Here is a 17656-nt window from a genome sequence, read left to right on the forward strand (position 1 = left end):
GAGGATGATGAAGCCCAGCTCCTGCAGAAAAGGCTGCTGTGTCTCAGGGCAGCTGATCCAAGGGAGGCCTCAACAGACCTTCCTTTCTGGAGCACTTTTCTGCATAATGTGGGCACATTTTGTTGTGCTACTCCTGAGGCTCACGTTAAAAGCCAAAGCAAACCTCAGACCCTCTTTTGTGCTCATGTAAAGGCTGCAAAACGACGGCATTTATTCCTTTGGCCAGGAAATCTCCTCTCCAGCAAGGCTGTTCACTTGTTGTCTTTCTTTCAAGCAGTGTGAGCTTACTGAGGGCTGTTTCCCCTCCTTCCCAGGGAAGGATAGCTTTCCACTAACACAGAGAGTTCTGTTTCCTCTATTAAAAACAACTGCCCTCAAGTGGAGCAGGCTTTGTATTTTGCCCTGGAAACAGAGCAGCTCATTCAGAGATAAGGCCTTGCTGCATTTGGGTTCCTCGGTCACCTGATGGAGCCAAGGGCAACTTTTAGGCTGCTTTAGTCTGCATTCCTGGGATGCCTTCCCTGTGGCACGGCAATTCACAGCTCGGGATGCTGCCTGCCAGCCTGCCCGGCTTCCTGCTGCCCCTGGCTGCTGCCCGGGGGGACAGGAGCAAAGGGGCAGGCTCTGTCCCCAGAGCTCCTGTCCCCATCCCTGAGGAGGCTTTGTCCCCAGAGCTCCAGTCCCTATCCCTGAGGATGGCCTGGGGGGATCCCGAGCAGGTAAAAAAAAAAAAAAAATCAGTATCTGGGGTTTTCTGAACTTTCTCTTTGGACTTGGGAATGGCTGAGTGTGAGCAGGTGAGAGTATCTGAGCTCCCACCCTCCCTGTGGTTCAGCTGGGGGATTTGTGCCTCGGGATTTGCAGTCTCAGCTCCTTTCTGCTTCTTTCTGCTTCTGCTTGATGGGGTTGGGAGTCCTGTGGAATGGCACTGGTAGAGCTGGAGAAATTAAACCAGCCCTGCTTTGTGGCATTAGCAAGTGCAGTGTGCTGCCTGGTAAAACAGGGACTGGGCCAGGGAGCTGCTCCCAGAAGGTTCTCAGTGTTCTGCCTTGGTTTTGCCCCTTCTGTGGATGCCCCAACCCTGGCAGTGTAAGGCCTTGGGCAACCTGGGCTAGTGGGAGGTGGCCCTGCCCATGGCAGGGGGGGTTGGGATTGGATGGGCTTTAAGGTCCCTCCCAATTCTTTAAGGTTCTGTGGTTCTGTGATTATATTTGATTTTTTTGCTTTCCCTGAAAAAGAGAACAAAATAGGAATTAAGGGTACTCCATATCTCAAATAACCATTATAAGGGATGTATATTGTGGCTTTGTCAACTCCAGAGACGAATCCAGAGGAGCTGACACCCAGAGTGAATCCAAGAGGGACCTAAGCAGAGCTCTGGGACTCAGTGCAGGAATTCCCAAAGTGTGAGCCTGGCTCAGCCTCTGCTCCCTTCCTCAAGGGGAAGAGCAGAGTTTCACCTCAGACAAGGCTTTGTTTTACAGGAGTTTAAAAGACCCTAGGGATCATTTTGGCAACAGAAGTGACAGTTTCTTCTAAACAAAGCTCAATATCTTCTCAATCTTGCTAGTAATGTTTTTCTGGAGTCAAGACACAACAACCCAGGAAACAAAGGAAGAGGCTTCACCCTCCTCCTCCTCCTCCTGGAGCTCTGCTGCTGACCAGGGAAAGGGATTTGGAGCCTCAGCAGTTGCTTCAGGGACCAGCCTGCTCAGGTAACACGCAGGGAAAGGAAGAAAACTTTGGCTTCACTTATTAGGTATTTTTTAATAATTTTAAGCTACTTAGTGTTTGAAGGTAAAAATTCACACAGTTCATGAATGCGCTTAAGGATGTCCCTGGCTCAGGGGGTTCAGAGTGACACTTTCACACACACTTAAAAATCTTTGCTAAACTGGAATATGCCAATCAATGCATTTGCTAATTTTTTGTTGTTGTTGTTGTTTTCTTTAAGACTGGGGCCAAGGAAGCCTTGAAATCCAGCCCAGATTTATCCTTCATGTGAAGCTGACTGCTCCTGGCCAGGATTGTTCCCATTTTGTCCCCAGCTGAGTGCCCATGGTGCCTGCAGAGGGCTGAGCAGGGCCATGCATCACCTCTTCGGGCTGGTTTTGGCACAGAAGGACCTGTCCCGGGCAGGGGATCTCTTCTCCCTGGAGGATGCTGAGATCGAAGGAAGCCTCTCTGAAGCTCTTGAACAGATCAGAATCATTAGTTCAGCTGCAGTGAGTGAAACATTGTCCTTAATAAAAATTTTAATGAGATTATGTTGCGTAAATAAGGGCGGGGTATAGAAACAACTTAAATTTCTGATAAGACTTAAAAACCAAATATTTTAAATATATTTACAACTTTGTACAAATATGTTTTATTTATATATATTTCTATTTCTATAACATATAACATGTAACACATAACACATAACAACATATAACATATAAATAAAACTATGTGTACAAAATATATATTTATATAAATATTTATTTTTATATTTTTATATAAAAATAAATATATAATTTTACATAAATATATAATATATAAACATATATTTATATACACATATAAATATCTAGAAATATAATCTATATAAATTTTTAATAAATTTTGTATTATTTATATATTTTTATATCCTTACTTATATAAAGACTTATATCTTAAATGTTTAAAAATATTTTAAAATGTGCTGACAGAATCCAGTTCCCACCAGATTCAAAGATAATTCCAGTTTGTCTTCATAGTAATTTTTATCAAATAGTTATTTAAAGCATATTAAAGATTATATGAAATTACAGTGGTCCATACAGGGGTCCATACCTTCCCAATGAGAAGGTATGGACCACTCATACCTTAATGAGAATTAAGACCTGTGGGATGACAAATTCCGGAGTTCCATCACGCTGAACATTTGTTGTTAAGGTGGGCACAGAAAAATGGGCACTGGAATGCCACAAAAACTTCACTGGCTGTGGTCCTGGCAGCCCAATTGATTGGCAGATGTTTTTGCCCAGGACTACCAGACCAACGACAACGACCAGGCCGTGGTGGAGATCTGCATCACCCGGATCACCACGGCCATCAGGGAGACTGCATCCATCGAGAAGCACGGCAAGGCCCTGGTGGCTCTCTGGGAGTCCTGCCTGGAGCACAACCTGAAGCCCTCTGGCAAAGACGAGGATGCCCCCCATGCCAAAATTGCATCTGACATCATGAGCTGTATCCTGCAGGTAGAGCTGGGCTGAGAGCAGTAGTGCTGGGCTCTCGGTGCCAAGGGGTTTGGTTTTGTTGTTTAAAATGCTTTTGTAACTCTGGTTTTGGGTGATTGTGAGTGGTGATGTTTAAAACTCGGTGCTTGGGGAATTGCATCATTCTGATTCCTCCTCTCTTGAAATTGTTGAGGTAACTCATAGAACCATGGAATGATTTGGGATGGAAGGACCTCAAAGCCCATCCAGTGGCACCCCTGCCATGGCAGGGACACCTTCCACTGTCCCAGGCTGCTCCCAGCCCTGTCCAGCCTGGCCTTGGGCACTGCCAGGGATGGGGCAGTCACAGCTGGGTTATAAAAGTGCATTTGCTGCTCCCTAAAACAGAGCTTTTATTGGCAAGCTCCTTTGCATTAAAACAAAGAGGTATAAACTGAGGTTTTCCAGCAGATGTGGGGGACAATTGGAACAATAATGAATATCTGCCAGCTGGGCTGGATCTCAGGCAAGTCTCTGTTGATATCAGCAGCAGGGAGGTCCCCAAGGTTTGCAAACATCACTGTATCACTTTATTGAAATCTGCTCTTCATTGTCACCTCCACATCTTCTAAGTGTGCCTTCCTGCCCTGATGTTTATCATGGAACAAATGAAACCTGTCTCCTTCCCTCTGAATTCAAACTTTTCCTTAACTAAGGATTTTATCTTTATTGTAAGGGGTGGGGCGAAAAGAAAAGAATTGTTCTTTGGAATTTTCTTAGATCTTTTAAATCCTAGTCAGAGAGCCAAGCCTTATCTTCCCATTCTTTGTGTGGAGTAGCAGAGCAATAACTTGGAGCAGCATTTGGCTCCTGCTCCGTGGTGCCTCAGCCAAACATAACAAGGCATTATGTTGATTTAAACATGCTGTTGCAGAAAGCTCCATTTATTTGCAGGGCTTTTCTCATTAAAGATGCAGCTTTTGGTTATATGGCAGCTGCCAGAATTATCTGTCTTGACACCAAGGGATGGCTGCAGTCCCTTCTTCCTCAGGGGTCTCTGGAAGGGAGTGTCCACTGCTTGGCAAGTCTCTGCTCCAAGGGAAAATCCTCAGAGTTCTCAAGCTCTGTGGAATAACAGATCTGGGGCTTCTCAGTCTAAATTTATTCTATTCAGAGCTGCTCCAGAATGAAAGTCCAGAAAATCTGCTCTGCCTTCCTTAGCACTGTTCTGTTGCTGAAACATGTGGGTTCCAGGTTTGCCTGGGATTTCAGCTGCTAATTAGACATAGTTGCACTGCAGGATTATTTTCAGAAACAGGGATGTGCTCCAGTTTCAAAGATCTGAGTGGAGAGGAGAGCACAGCACTGGTTAAGGAGGCTCCAGAGGGAATGTGGGTGCTCAGTGACACACCAGCGTGTCCTGCTGCTGTGGGAATTCGGCAGGCAATGGATGTGTGTGCTTTGTACACACGATTCTCTGTATAAGTAATAGCAGAAAACCTTTTCTGACCTTAATTCAAAACCCCAGTGTACACTGAGGGCTCCTGAGATTCCAGAAGCTTGGAGCCATTTTAGGAAGAGGAGTTTGCACTCCTGAAAAATCTCAGTGTTCACAGGCATTGGCTGGAGGCTCCCAGAGCATCTGAGGCTGCCCCTGGATCCCTGGAATGTCCCAGACCACGCTGGACATTGGGGCTTGGAGCAGCTGGGACAGTGGGAGGTGTCCCTGCCATGGCAGGGGTGCCACTGGGTGAGCTTTAAGGACCTTTCCAACCCAAACCATTCTGGAATTCTGCGAGTTCAAATAAAGAAATGAAATCTTAATGATTACAGAATAATTAATGATCAATACTAGAGCTATCACACTGTGAGCAAGTTTCCAGTGCAGTTCCAGGGAGTGGCTGCTCCAAGGTGTTTTCTGTGCTGGGGGTGATGGATGCAGCCTCTGTCTTCCCAGGGAGCACCAAATACGAAATGTCTCGTTACAAATATTAGCATGTAGTTAGTGCACTTCATATCTTCTGTATTTTATTTATATTGATTTATGTTTATGCACCACATATTTTGTTACTGCCCTTCTGCTTCCTCTAGCAGAAGACAAAGATAGGGCTATTCTTAACATTTCCTGCTGCAGTAGTTTTAAATTTCTGTATTTGCTATTTCTTTGATTCCTGCCTTCAGTGGTGGTACCAAAACATGACTTTTCTTGACAAATTTTTTTCTCTTTTCCCCTTGTTGCTTTGACTTTGGTTTCCCTACTCTTCCCAGGACAAGACTATTATATAAATCTTTTTTTTCCCCACGTTTTTGCAGAATTACAACCGGCCTCCAGTGATGGCCTTGGCTGTGCCAGTGGCAGTGAAATTCCTGCAGAGGGGTAACAAGGAGCTGTGCAGGAACATGTCCAGTTACCTGTCCTTGGCTGCCATTGCCAAGGCTGAGCTGCTGGCTGAGCACACAGAAACCATCGTCAGGAGCATCCTGCAAGGTAGGCCCAGCCCAGAGCTGGGGTTTAATCCAGTGTGTGAGCAGATCAGGCTGTGCTAGGCATGCACAGAACCATTACCTTATAGAATCAATCAGTCTTTGGGGTGGGAAAGACTCCAGGATCAATCCAACCATCCAACAAATCATATGAGCTGTGTAAAGCAGACCTATGGAAATATCTATACATGTGATCAAATGTATTAATCACACTCTCACAACAGACTTCCTCAAGGAATATGTGAATTTACTGCACCTCTGGAGGTTTTGGTATGGATTGACTGACCCACAGGGCAGGAAATACATCTGTGCTCGTTAATATTCCCTGCTAATGGACTCCAAATTATCAGCCCTGATATGAGGCACCAGCCATGGAGCTCTTATCCTTCCTCTTAGTGTCACTGGCAAGGCTCCAAGAGAGAAATGGGGATGAAATTAATCCCATTCTGTGGTGGAATAGTCAGATGGAAGATATAAAAGCTTTGTAGTGGTTCTTTCATTTTGCCTACGTTATTAGCTTTATATAGAACAATGTTGCTAATCTCTTTACATTTTATTTTCTGTGGTTTAAAAAGCCAAAAATATTCATTCCTATATAAAAGGAACTCCAATTGAAATGGAGCAATAAAGTTCACAGTGTTTGTTGCAACACAGCGCTACTGCAGTGGTAAAAATCAGTGTTCTCCTCCAAGTAGGGGTAATAGCAGTAAGTAGCAATAACTATTTATTTAAAGAACATTGTTATAAAGATGCTAAGCCCTCAAATTAAATGTGTGCATCCTGTATTTATTAATTTACAAATTAATTTATCAATTACTTTATAAATGTTATTATTTTAAGTCTTACTAATGTGCTAACGTTATGCACTACTGTGGGGTAGCAAGGGAAAGAAACAGAGAATATATCCACGGTTTGGGGGAAAGTGATGCACAGCCACAGCAGAAGGTTTCAGCTCGGCTGAGTTGTGCATTTATGTTCTTCCTCCAGCAGATGTTGCTGTGGATATCGGGTTTGGGGATTCCAGGCTGGAAGGGGCCGCTCGGAACAGGCAAAATGATTTGTTTTGTGTCGCGACTTAATTACACTGCACGTAATTGGCGTTTGAGGCATGGGCAGCCGGGTTTGCGGCAGGCTGGGAACTGAGAGCTGCCCTGGGAGTGTTTTTTGAAGGGAGCAGGAGGCGAAGCTGCCGAGGATGGATTTCCAAGGCAGATTTTGGAGACAAAGCCGTGTGTGTTGTGGGGCTGCACAGACGGGGCTCAGCCTCGAGGCACCAAGCTGAGCAAACTTTGGCCCCTTGCCTGCAAAATGTTGGAGAGGAACTGGAGTTTTTCATTACTTGGGGTAGCTCTTTGCACAAGCAGGTTCTTATCTCATTAGCTAAAAAAGAGCTCTTTAGGAAGGGTTTGACTGCCCTGCCCCGTGAGCGTGGGCTCCGAGTGTGCCTGTGCTGACACCGTCCCTCAGCACCGGGGCCACACGGATTTATTCCCGTTTATTCCCGAGCGACAGAACAGCTCTGCCCTGAAATCCCAGAGTCCCACGGCTGCTCCACCTTCCAGGGCAGCTCAGCATCCTGTGGTGCTGCTCTGGCTCGGCCCCGCTCCTCCATCTGTGCTGGCAGCGCAGCATCGCAGGGGCTTTTTGTAACTGGAGCCCAGATTCCCCCCAAAATGCTGTTTCCTCCAAACTGCTGACAAAGGAAAGCGTAGCTGGGCGAGGAAGGAAGGAGAGAAGTGGGCTGTGGGGCTGGGCTGTGGGAGAGCTTTGCTGGTGCTGGGGGTGATGAAGGAAGAGCGGAGCGCTCTGGAAAAGGGAAATTTTCCAGCTGAGTCAGTGAGGATAGAAGGCCTGGCTTTGCACTTGGTCCTCTGCCAAAGCTGAGCTGAGACAGGAGAAGGCTCCTTCCAGGACAAAGCATTTCAGGTATGAGCTGCAGTAAGAGGAGCAGCCAGGAAGGATTTCTGGAGGTATTTTTGAGGATTTTCCTTTTCCTGCTGCATTTCGTGGACATTTGTTTTCACTTAGTGGAGGGCACTGAACAGAGGGAGGATTTGAGTGGTTTTGCCCTTGCACACTGGTGGGACCCTGCGTGTTTCTGTAACTCTGAAGATCTGGGTTTTGGCCGCCAGAGATGAGCAGAGGTAATATTTCATTGTTCTGTAGCTAAGGTTATTTGCAGATATTACTTAGCGAGGGATTTTTGTCAAGTTTACTGCCAAGCATTTATAACGTGGATACATTTTTATTGCAGGGGAACAGGAGAAATTCCAGCAATCAGGGCAATTCTTTTCCCTTAAATAAGCAGTGCTGCCAAAACTTTGGAGCAGGTCATATAACTTTAGGTATGAAGCACAGCCCTCTTGAATGGCACAGGAAAGTGGAATTTACCTTTTTTTATTACTTTTGTATCCAGGCAGCAAGGATCTGTCATGGTCAGGAGGAAGTGTAGCAGCAACATGTCAAGAAATTTGTCAAAGTATGTTCTCTAGGACATTTGTGGAGAATGAGAGAGACAGGGAAAGATGGGAATAGAGAAGAAGGATGGGCTGCTTCCAGGGGAAATAGGAATTATTTGAATAAGACATTCCTCATGATGACTTCTTCAGAGGCTTCAACAGGTAGCAAGTAATGGTTCTTGTTGTAAATGGTTATATACCCACTGAGTAGGGTATTCATCATTCTCTGTTTGTGCTGTTTTCTACATGAAAATCACCTTGGCTCTCTGCAGCTGCTGCTGTGCCTGTATCCAGCCCTAGGCTTTCAGGGGATTTGGGAGAAGTTGGTGTGAGAGAGAAGAGAATCACTGGCACTGAGCAGCAATTCTATCTTGTACAAACCCCCTGAGGACAGCAAATGAGTTCAAATGTACCTTAAAACCTGGCCCCAGAGGGCCAGGGTTGTGCATGGGGTCCCTGCTCCTGTGAAATGATGCTACTGATGTTTTCTCTATCAGCAGCTAAAACTGCATGGTTCGAAATATGGAAAATGCTCCACTGGGGACTTGGTTCAGAATTTTAGTTTGTGAGAAGAGTGGAGAGTTTTAGTCTAGTAAAGTATCTTTATTTACAAAACAGCTTTACAAAAATAATCTCAATAAAATTATCACAAAGTCAATGTACAATATAATACAGCTGCATTTCCTCCCAATGTCATGTCAGATTATGATGGGGAATATTATTTTTATATCAATCCATGGCATAAATAATGCTTTAAACATGGAACTAGCTTTCTTAGAGTCTACACATTACTAACAACGATTAATAGGCAACACATTTCTTGATTTGGGTTGTTCCTCTGTAAAATTCACATTAACACTATAGAACCCAAGGACTGGAGGAGCCTGGAGGAAGCCTGGAATGGTTTGGGTTGGAATGGACCTTAAAGCTCGTTCAGTCCCACTCCCTACCATGGGTCGGGACACTTTCCACTGTCCCAGGTTGCTCCAAGCCCCAATGTCCAACCTGGCCTTGGGCACATCCAGGGGCAGCCCCAGCTGCTCTGTTCTGCAGAGCCAGGTCAGATTTTCCTCAGCGGGGATGTCAGGAGCTCCATTTGGCTCCTGAAAGTCCATGGTGACCCTGCATCAGAGAGCCCTGCACTGGAGAGACAGAGCTGCTGACCCCAGGAACAGCTTTCCCAATGGCACGCCTTGCTCTGTGGCTGTGCTTTCAGGCTTTCTCCAGGACAGCAGGCAGAGATCGATCCCATCTCCACAGTGCCTCCTCCCGTGAACTCACAGTGCTGATGTTCCTTGGCAATTCCAGAGGCAGGGGCTCCTGCAGCTCTGGCTGTTGCATCGCTGACGTTCAGCTCTGTGCAATGCGCTGAATTTAGGATTTAGGACACGTACTGGGCCCCTCCGTAGGGCAGCACCTCGGTGACCCCCCAGCCCACCACGTTGCCCCGGGCGCCGCAGGTGTCCCCCGCGCTCTGAGCCGTCACCTCGGCGGCGCTGAGCACCCGGTCCCACAGGTTGAAGCCGGTCAGCTTCCCCGAGAAGGCCAGAGACTCATCGAAGCCCCCTCCCACGCAGCAGCCGTTCTTCTCCTGGCCGAGCTGCAGGATGCCCCCGTCGGGGATGCTGTGAGCCCCAGCCACGTCCCAGGCGCTGGCCGCCAGCTGCCCCTGTGCCCACAGGGCTGCAGATCCGTTCTCCGAGCTCCAGGTGCCGCACAGGTGGAGCCACTTCCCGGGAACAACCACGTTTGGGGCAGCCAGCCTGTGCTGGGCGCTGCCCACGGCCAGCACGGCCGCGGCCCGGCTCAGGTACAGCTGGATTTCGTAGGGGTTGAACTTGGTTCCATAAGAGAAGACGATGGTTTTGTCCAAGGCCTCGGTCACCTTGAGCCAGATGCAGGCAGTGAAGGAGCTCAGGGTCATTCCAGAGGTGGGGTGGACGCTCCCAAAGATCTTCCTCGAGCGCATGGGGAACAGAATTGCCGTTTCACAGCCTGGAAAGGTTTAGAAGATTGTCAGGTAAATAAGGACGGGTTTATTTGTATGTGCACAGTTGGCACCTTTGCCATTGCATGGCATCACTAAGGCTGGAGAAGACCTCTGTGATCACCAGGTTGTGGCTGCCCCATCCCTGGCAGTGTCCAAGGCTGGGCTGGAGATTGAGGCTTGGAGTGACCTGGGCTAGGGAAAGGTGTCCCTGCCATGGCAGGTGGGATTGGAACAAGATGATCTCCAAGACCCCTTCACCCCAAACCATTCCATGACTCTGTGAACTGCCAGCCCAGCACCACTGTGTTCACCACTAAACCAGGCCCTCAAGTGCCACATCCACCCATTTTTGAGCACTTCCAGGGTTGGGGACTCCATCACTCCTCTGGCTAGCTTGTCCCAATACCTGATCCAGCGCTCCCTTCCAGGCTTCCCAAAGGGAGCTGAGAGCTCAGCTCATCCAGTGGGATGCAGGAACCAACCCCAGGGTGATTGGAAGGAGCTGTCAGAACTGGTGGGAGGAATTGCTGGATGCTGTGGCAAGGGATAATCCAGCTGCAGGAATCTCTTGGCTCTTTCCTGCCTGGACAGGGGGCACTGCACAGTCCCAGGACATCCAAAGGGTGAATGCAGCCTGCCTGCCCTGCTGCTTCCTTTGGGAAGCTGGGCTTCCCAGCTCTGACTGGAGTACCACCCTGGCAGAGGGACTCTGTCAGCCCCTGGAATTGAGTAATTCTGCCAGGTAATTGGGTAACCCTCCCTCGTGATGTTTTATCTTCTGTTCTAAGTGTGCAGCAGTGAAAATCCCAACATTGTGCTGAAGGAAGGAGTCAGGGATCTCCTCAAAGAGCAGGTCTGGACACTGTGGCATTCCCAGGACAGGCTGTGCCTGGAGAAGGGAACTGCTGGGAGGCTGTGCCATGGACAACAGGCATCAGGGCACAGGAGCTGCTGAAAAGCAGAAAATGTTGGCAGGAAAATGCTGAGATGGGCTTGCTTCCTTAATTTACATGATTCCCTTTCCTGGCCCTGCCTTTAGGACTTTTGGGTCAGGAGCTTTCATGGGCACTGGTTAAATGGGGGAAATGATGAGACAACTGACACTTTTAAACCAGCTCTTCTCTCATGTCCAATTAATCAAAGTGTTGATGATAGAAATTAGATTAGCTAAAACCACAAACAGAAATTTGTGCAGCTTGGGAAAGCAACTGGTGATCAGTAAAGCCAAGACATTTCTGGTGGTTTCTGTGCTGTTCCCTGGTTGCACCCAAGTTAATATCCAAGGTGACAGGAGGGAACAAGCAGCCCCTTCTCCAATTAAGCTGCTTCATTTCCTGTTTAAAGAAGCTGGAGGATCTGAAATGTCTAAAACGTGTGTGGAAATTTCTGCTCCAGGGAATGAAGGACTCTTTGTGCCCTCCAGGACTGAGCTGCTGTGGTATTTCATGGGTTGCTTCCCTCCAACTTTGAGCAGATTTTTACATCTTCCATTGACCCTTGTGAGGAGGGGCAGGGTCAGTGAGCAACTGTTGGGGATTCTCCTTAAAATGCTACTTAGGAGCACTATTGTGAAAAAGCTTTTAATTACCAGGCTTTCAGGCTCTATTATCAAAGCCTCAACAAAATTAAAACCAGCCTCAGTGAAGAACAAAAAAGTGTGATTAGAAAATCCCTCAAGAGTATGGCTGGCAGTAAGTCAAGATGTGAGAAATTAAAGTCAGTTGCTAAAAATTCCCTTGGAAAAAAAAAATCCAGAGAGATACTCTGGAAGTACTTAAAATGTAGCCTTTAAATTTACAAGTACGGTTGTTTTATGTAAAATCATGTGGGAACCAGTGGAAATAAACTGAATTTCCACTGATGATCTTCAATGCAGATCGAGTTTGCTGCTCTCACCTAGTGCAGAGTAGCTGCTGAGGCTGGCTGGGGTGCAGGGAGATAAGGAATGAGATCATGCTCTCTGAAGGTTTGTGTTTGGGGAAAAGAGGAATATGCCCAAAGACCTCATCCCAGCGTTCTGAGGTGTTGTGATAAAGCAGTGAAAACAATTTGCTTCTAAAGCCGAGTCTGCCCTGCATGAAGGGATGGGCTCAGGTTGGGCTGTTAAAGCTTTGATGTGAAGAATTTTGTGGCTTTTGTTGCCTTTGCTGCAGCAATTACTGCTCCTCTCTGCTCCCTGGTGGGAGAGTTCCCTCTGGAGATGCTGCACCCCCTCCTTCCTACGCACCCACCCTGCGGGGGTAGATTTTGGGGGGGGTTTAGGTGGCAATAATTTATATTTGTGGAAAGCAGAGCCATTTCGTGGTGATTCTGCAGCCACATTTAAACAAGTGAGGGGCTGCTCTGCCACACCCAAGCTGCTGCTCCTGCTGTTTTTGGGTGTCTCCTTGCCCTGCACAGAAAAGCTGAGTCGGGATTTGAGGTATGAGCCCACCTTCCTACAGCCACCCCAAATGTTTTGGAAAGGGAAGAATCCCCCAAACAACAGCAGCACGGGTTACTGATTTCTCTGTGCCAGTGGGAATTTCAGGGCAGAATATTCCCACTGGCATGCAGGGAATGTGCCTTCCCTGCCCTGGAAGTGTGCTTGGCTGGCTGGCAGCAGCGTGTCCAGCTCTTGGACACTGGAGCTGGTGAGGAGATGCTCATGGAGGAAGAGGAAGGAATGGAAACGTGCAGGAGAACAAGAGAGCTCTGTGACTGCTGCAAACGCACAGGAGTCGCCAGCTGGGAAGGCAAAAGGTGACAGAACATAATCTGGATGTCTAAAATACATTTGCTGCTCTCTGACAATGGCTTTGATCTGGGAGAGCCTTGAGGAGGTGGGAACCTGGCTGGCTCTGCCCTGCACGAGGACTTTGATGAAACCTTTCTTTGATCCCACGTTTGAAAAGCTCAGTGCCTCTTTCTCCATGAGTTCTTGGGTTCCCCCCTTCACACACAGCTTGTTCAAAGCTGCCCTGCTGCTCCTGGGGCTGCTTTGGAGAAGGAGGTGCCCAGGAGGGGGTGTGTGGATCCCTGTTAATTTGGAGTGGCCTCCCCAGAGCTCTCACCCTGCCTTACCTGCTGGCAGCAGGTGCTGAGCTGCCCATTGCTGTGATGCCCTCAGCTCAGCCCGGGTCTGCTGCAGCTCCTTCCACAGCGAGCTCAGGATGAGGCTGTCCCCTCTGGCATCCAGCTTGTCCTGCTGCAGAGCTGTTTCCTGCTCCTGGGCCCTGCTGCGCCAGGCGCTCTCCAGCCAGCCCAGCCTCGCCGACACGTTGTGGCTCAGCTGCAGGACGTGCTCCAGAACCTTCCCTTGCTCCGACTCCTGCAGCCTCCTGGCTTCCTCAGCCTGCTCCCTGCCCCTCGCCAGCGCCTGCTCCACCTGGGACACCGCGTGCGAGGTCACAGTGGCCAAGGTGCCCGCCAGGGTGGTGGCCAGCTGGCTCAGCTCTGCCTTCAGGGTCTGCAGCTCCACCCTGGGGAGCTCATCCAGAGCCTGCAGCATCATGTTCTCCTTCATCTGCGAGTTCTCCAGCATGATGAACAGCTTGTCCCACTTGCTGTGCTCCCGCTGGCAGTCGCACGAAGCAGCTGGAAGGGAAGGTACACATGTTGCCGTGCCTTTGTACCGAGTTCTAAACGGCGGCGTTTGGCAAAATCTGGCTCTGTGCAAGGCTCGTGTCCTCCAGACTGCCACAGAGTCGTGGACTCAGACTGGTTTGGGCTGGAAGGGACCTTACAGACAATCTGGTTCCAACCCCCTGCCATGCTGGGGCCAGTGCCTTTCCCTCTGTGTCGGGACAGAACAGTGCAGGGGTGTGATTACAGAGATCCCAAACCCCTGCGATTGAAAAGCAGGAGCTTTTTGCAGGAAAACTGAGAAATCAAGAGCCTAAAGCACAGCCCAAGGCACCCCATCCGAGGGCTTTACCTTTACTGCCCACAATAATCCACTGCTACGAGCACGAGTTTCTCCCTCTGGAAAAAGTAAATTACGTTTGCAGTAGTAACTCCTACAAGAGCTCGGCAGCACCGAAGGCAGTTCTGCACTTCAATTCAGTTTGCGTTTACTCACCTTCCTCGATCGCAGGGGCTGGAGCTTCGATTTCGTTGTCCAGGTTCACGTACATGAGCTCGTAGTCATCGTCTTCATCCACGGCAGAGGCGGCCGCGCTGAAGACGCAGAGCAGCGTGAGCAGGGAGAGGAGCTCTGCGGGCAGCATCCTCCCGGCGCCGGGGCTGCGGCGGAGCCCCAATGAATGAGCGCCGAGCGCTCCTGCCCTGCCTTTTGGCCGCCAGGGGAAGGGAGGGAGGAAGGGGAGGAAGGGGGCGGGCAGCTTGCTCAATCCCAGCCCTCCAGGTTTGCCCGGGGGATGCTCTGAGCGGCCAAGGGCAGAGCCGCGCTCGCCCCGGCCAGCATCGCAGGGGGCTGCGAGCGCTCGGGCTGCGCGGGCGGAGTCGCTTTGGGTTGTTTTGCGTCGTTTGTGGAAAAGAAAGTGTTCCCTGCAAGTTCGGTGTGTGCCAGGGCTCTGGAGGGGATTGGTAGAAAAATAAACATACCTGGAGTTGGTTTGGACACACCGGTTTAGCTAAATAGCGCAACTTTTTTTGAGAGTTTGGCACTGCTGCATAATAAATTCTATTACATACCAACAGTTTATTGCTTTAAGCAATAGAGGAGAGCTCTTAAGGAGTTCTAACGGTTTGTTAGGGTCCTGCTTTTCCAGTCCTAATTAGCAGTTACACCACCATTACTCCGTGGATAATCTGTTAGTGCTGTATCCTGTTTTGGGAACTGCAGCTGCACAGAGTTGTGTCTGTTACCTTTGAAAAAGCAAAAGGTGCTTTTGGATGAAAGATTAATTTAATCTAAGATTTAATGGTATTAATCTGGTTTAAGATCTGTAATCTTATTGGTTCAAGAGGCCATTAATCATGTCAGAGATGCTTTTCTTAGGTGAGATTAGGGGTGATCTCATACAAATTGTGTATTGCTATGAAATATCCAGAGAATAGCAAAAAAACCCTCCTGTAATTACATCTGACATGGAATCTGTGTTCCCTTTCCATTTGTGTCTCTGGTTTTGCTTATACAAACCTGCACTAACCTGTGCCTTGGATACTGGGGAGGAATTCCTCCCTGGGAGGGTGGTGGGGACACGGTGGGGATCGGGCACAGGTTGGACTCTGGTCCTGGAGGTCCTTTCCAACCTAAATGATTCCATGACTTTCCAGTAGGTATGGGCCAAACCTGATCACCCCCAGGGAAAAATTGGTGTTTGAGTTTTGTCTTTGGAAGCTCCCTTTGGAGTGAGAATCCCTCTGCCCATGGGACACTGCAATGTGCTCCAGGTGCCTTGTTCTCCCCCAGCTCTCTGTGCTGCTGGGATGGGCAGGGCTGGAGCTCGGGGCAGCCTTTGCCAGGAAGGGGTACAGGGCTGGCACCACCCCACCACGCCCCTGGGCTCCCTCCCTGCCCCTTGTGCAGCCACGGAGTGTCCCCAGCTGTGGGACACTGTGTGCTGCAGTTGTGTCATTCCCAGCGTGTGGTCTGCTTGGGAAGGGTGAGGAAATCTAATCTGGAAAGTACTGGGGGTCAGGGTGGCAGGGAAGGAAGAGGGAAGGAAAGCATTTAGGGAGTTGAGTGGGATGGTTTTTCCATTCTCACAACAAACATTTGCAGGCTCTTAGTTTAGATTGAGGCAGATGAAGCAAGATTGGGAACAAGTGAATTATTCAGAATTCCCAGTATCACCTCTGGCTGTCTGAACTCTGGGAATCAGGGGGCTGGGAGCTGGGTGTGGATAAATCCCCTCAGAGCCTGTAAAGACGTGACAAACAAACAGTTCTGAGTATCCCTTGCTACCTCAAACATGAAAAGACCAGAAAGTGGCCAGGTGGGTTGTGCCTGCTGACCTTCCTTGAGGTCTCTGAAGAACGGATCCAAACTGGGATATCTGGGATTATTTACATGTGTGCACACAGGTTCTTCACTTGAAAGCAATTCCATGTCAGTGAGGTCACTTTAATCTCACTGCAGAGGGAGGGGATTGCTCTGATTGCCTTTGCTTTCCATTTATCTTGGTTAGGCAATATCAGCCCAGCAGTGTTTGCTGCAGGAAGCTGCCCAAAGCTGCTCTAGCACAAAGTATTTTTTGTTAGAGAGGTTTGGTGGCTGCAGTCCATCATCTGTGATTGCATCACTCCTCTGATACACCCCCCACTCCAAATGCTCCTTTGCCAGACTGAATAATCAGACTTCCCTTCCAGATCCCTTCCTATCCCTGACATCCCAGCTTAGGCAATAACATGGCTCAGGCTGGTGTCTTTCCTTGCTTAAAGCTGTTAATTTTGTTACTGCCTCTTGGATTCCTTCCCATCACACTTCTATAGCTGGGAGGAAATTTGCCTGTCCAGGAATATGGGAATTTCATCTTTTGCAATCATTGCTGAAATTTGACTGAAGTTTAAGAGCTCTGCTCCATGTGGGCAGAAAACTCCCAGTGCAAGCTAAGCAAGGGCAAGTGCAAAGAGAGGACTTAGTGCTGGAAGCACGACGTCATCCGGAGAGAAAATAATTTTTGGTGTATTCAGTACAAAATGTTTCCATTTCAAACCATGATGCGAGTCTAGAAAATTTCCTGTGAATCCATCCTCTCACCTTTTTATCTTTGAATATCCTGAGCTGGAAGGGACCCCCAGGATCCTCCAGTCCAGCCCCTGGCCCTGCCCAGACCCCCCAACAATCCCACCCTGGGCATCCCTGGCAGTGCTGTCCTGGAGCTCTGGCAGCCTCGGGGCCGTGCCCATTCCCTGGGCAGCCTGGGCAGTGCCAGCACCTCTGGGGAAGAACCTTTCCTGATCTCCAGGTTCTCCCTCTGGGGGAATTGGTGCTTGGCATCAATCCCGTGGAACGTTAGTGGTGACGTTTTTGTCCAGGTCCACTGGGAACATCAGGAAGAGCCCAGGGAACGTGGTTAGAAAATGGCCAGAGTGGAGCAGTTTGCTCATCTCTTCAGGGTGATTCATCAGCAAATCTCTCTCCTTTGCCCCTGGCCTTTGTGACTGTGTAGAACAGAACAAGATAAATTTGCCGTGTCGGTGGGGTGGGAGTGGGGTCTGAGCTGGCCTTTGGCACTGCTGGGGCTGCACGGGGAGCTCAGAGCAGGGATCCCCTCCTGGAAGCAGCCAGGGATTCTCCAAGCAGGACAAGGTGCAGAAGTGTGGCTGGCTGGAGTGGAGAGCCACTCCTGTGAAGGAGAAGGACCCTCAGGGCTCATTAGGAGCTGCTGGGCTCAGAGCTGTCTGAAGCTGCCCTGAGTTATGTGCTCGTTTCTTGGCTCAGGGGGAGGCTGTGAGACCCAGCCGTGTCCTGGGGTGCATTTTCTGTATCTGGCAAGAGCCCCACGTGCTCCAGTCTGAACCCAAATATCCTTTTCCTGCCATCCATGATCAGATCTGCTTATCTTCCAAAGTTATCGGGCTCAGATGTACATGGGAGGAAAAGCAGCAGGCCAGAGCAGAGATCCGATTCCTCTTGGAAACCAAATCCAAAG

The 17656-nt window shown here is 49.0% G+C and overlaps 2 protein-coding genes across 2 annotated transcripts in view; one reads left to right on the forward strand and one right to left on the reverse strand.

Moving 5' to 3' along the window:
* Positions 1-634: 634 nt before the first annotated feature.
* The window catches only part of VEPH1 (ventricular zone expressed PH domain containing 1), a 52936-nt gene continuing 35914 nt past the window's right edge, over positions 635-17656 (forward strand). Inside the window, exons 1-5 of the mRNA XM_021540827.3 lie at positions 635-719; positions 1571-1715; positions 1955-2225; positions 3009-3224; positions 5496-5670. Coding sequence (XP_021396502.2) covers positions 2088-2225; positions 3009-3224; positions 5496-5670 — 529 coding nt within the window. The 5' untranslated portion in view covers positions 635-719; positions 1571-1715; positions 1955-2087. The remainder of the gene's footprint in view (positions 720-1570; positions 1716-1954; positions 2226-3008; positions 3225-5495; positions 5671-17656) is intronic.
* PTX3 (pentraxin 3) lies at positions 9394-14323 on the reverse strand. Its single transcript, XM_021540826.2, has 3 exons — positions 14176-14323; positions 13179-13691; positions 9394-10120 (listed from the first exon to the last, which is right to left on the reverse strand). Exons 1-3 carry the CDS (start codon positions 14321-14323, stop codon positions 9507-9509), a joined length of 1275 nt encoding a protein of 424 aa, XP_021396501.1. The 3' UTR covers positions 9394-9506.

The sequence above is a fragment of the Lonchura striata genome, chromosome 10, assembly GCF_046129695.1.
Source record: "Lonchura striata isolate bLonStr1 chromosome 10, bLonStr1.mat, whole genome shotgun sequence".
NCBI classification, from domain to species: domain Eukaryota; kingdom Metazoa; phylum Chordata; class Aves; order Passeriformes; family Estrildidae; genus Lonchura; species Lonchura striata.

Bases quoted from the DNA above. Each gene is read 5' to 3' on its own strand.
- PTX3 (XM_021540826.2), bottom strand. From the start codon at position 14,323: ATGCTGCCCGCAGAGCTCCTCTCCCTGCTCACGCTGCTCTGCGTCTTC. The intron at 13,692-14,175 runs GTGAGTAAACGC...CTTCCCTTCCAG, and splicing joins AGCCCCTGCGATCGAGGAAG to CTGCTTCGTGCGACTGCCAG. The intron at 10,121-13,178 runs GTAAGGCAGGGT...AAACCTTTCCAG, and splicing joins TCAGCACCTGCTGCCAGCAG to GCTGTGAAACGGCAATTCTG.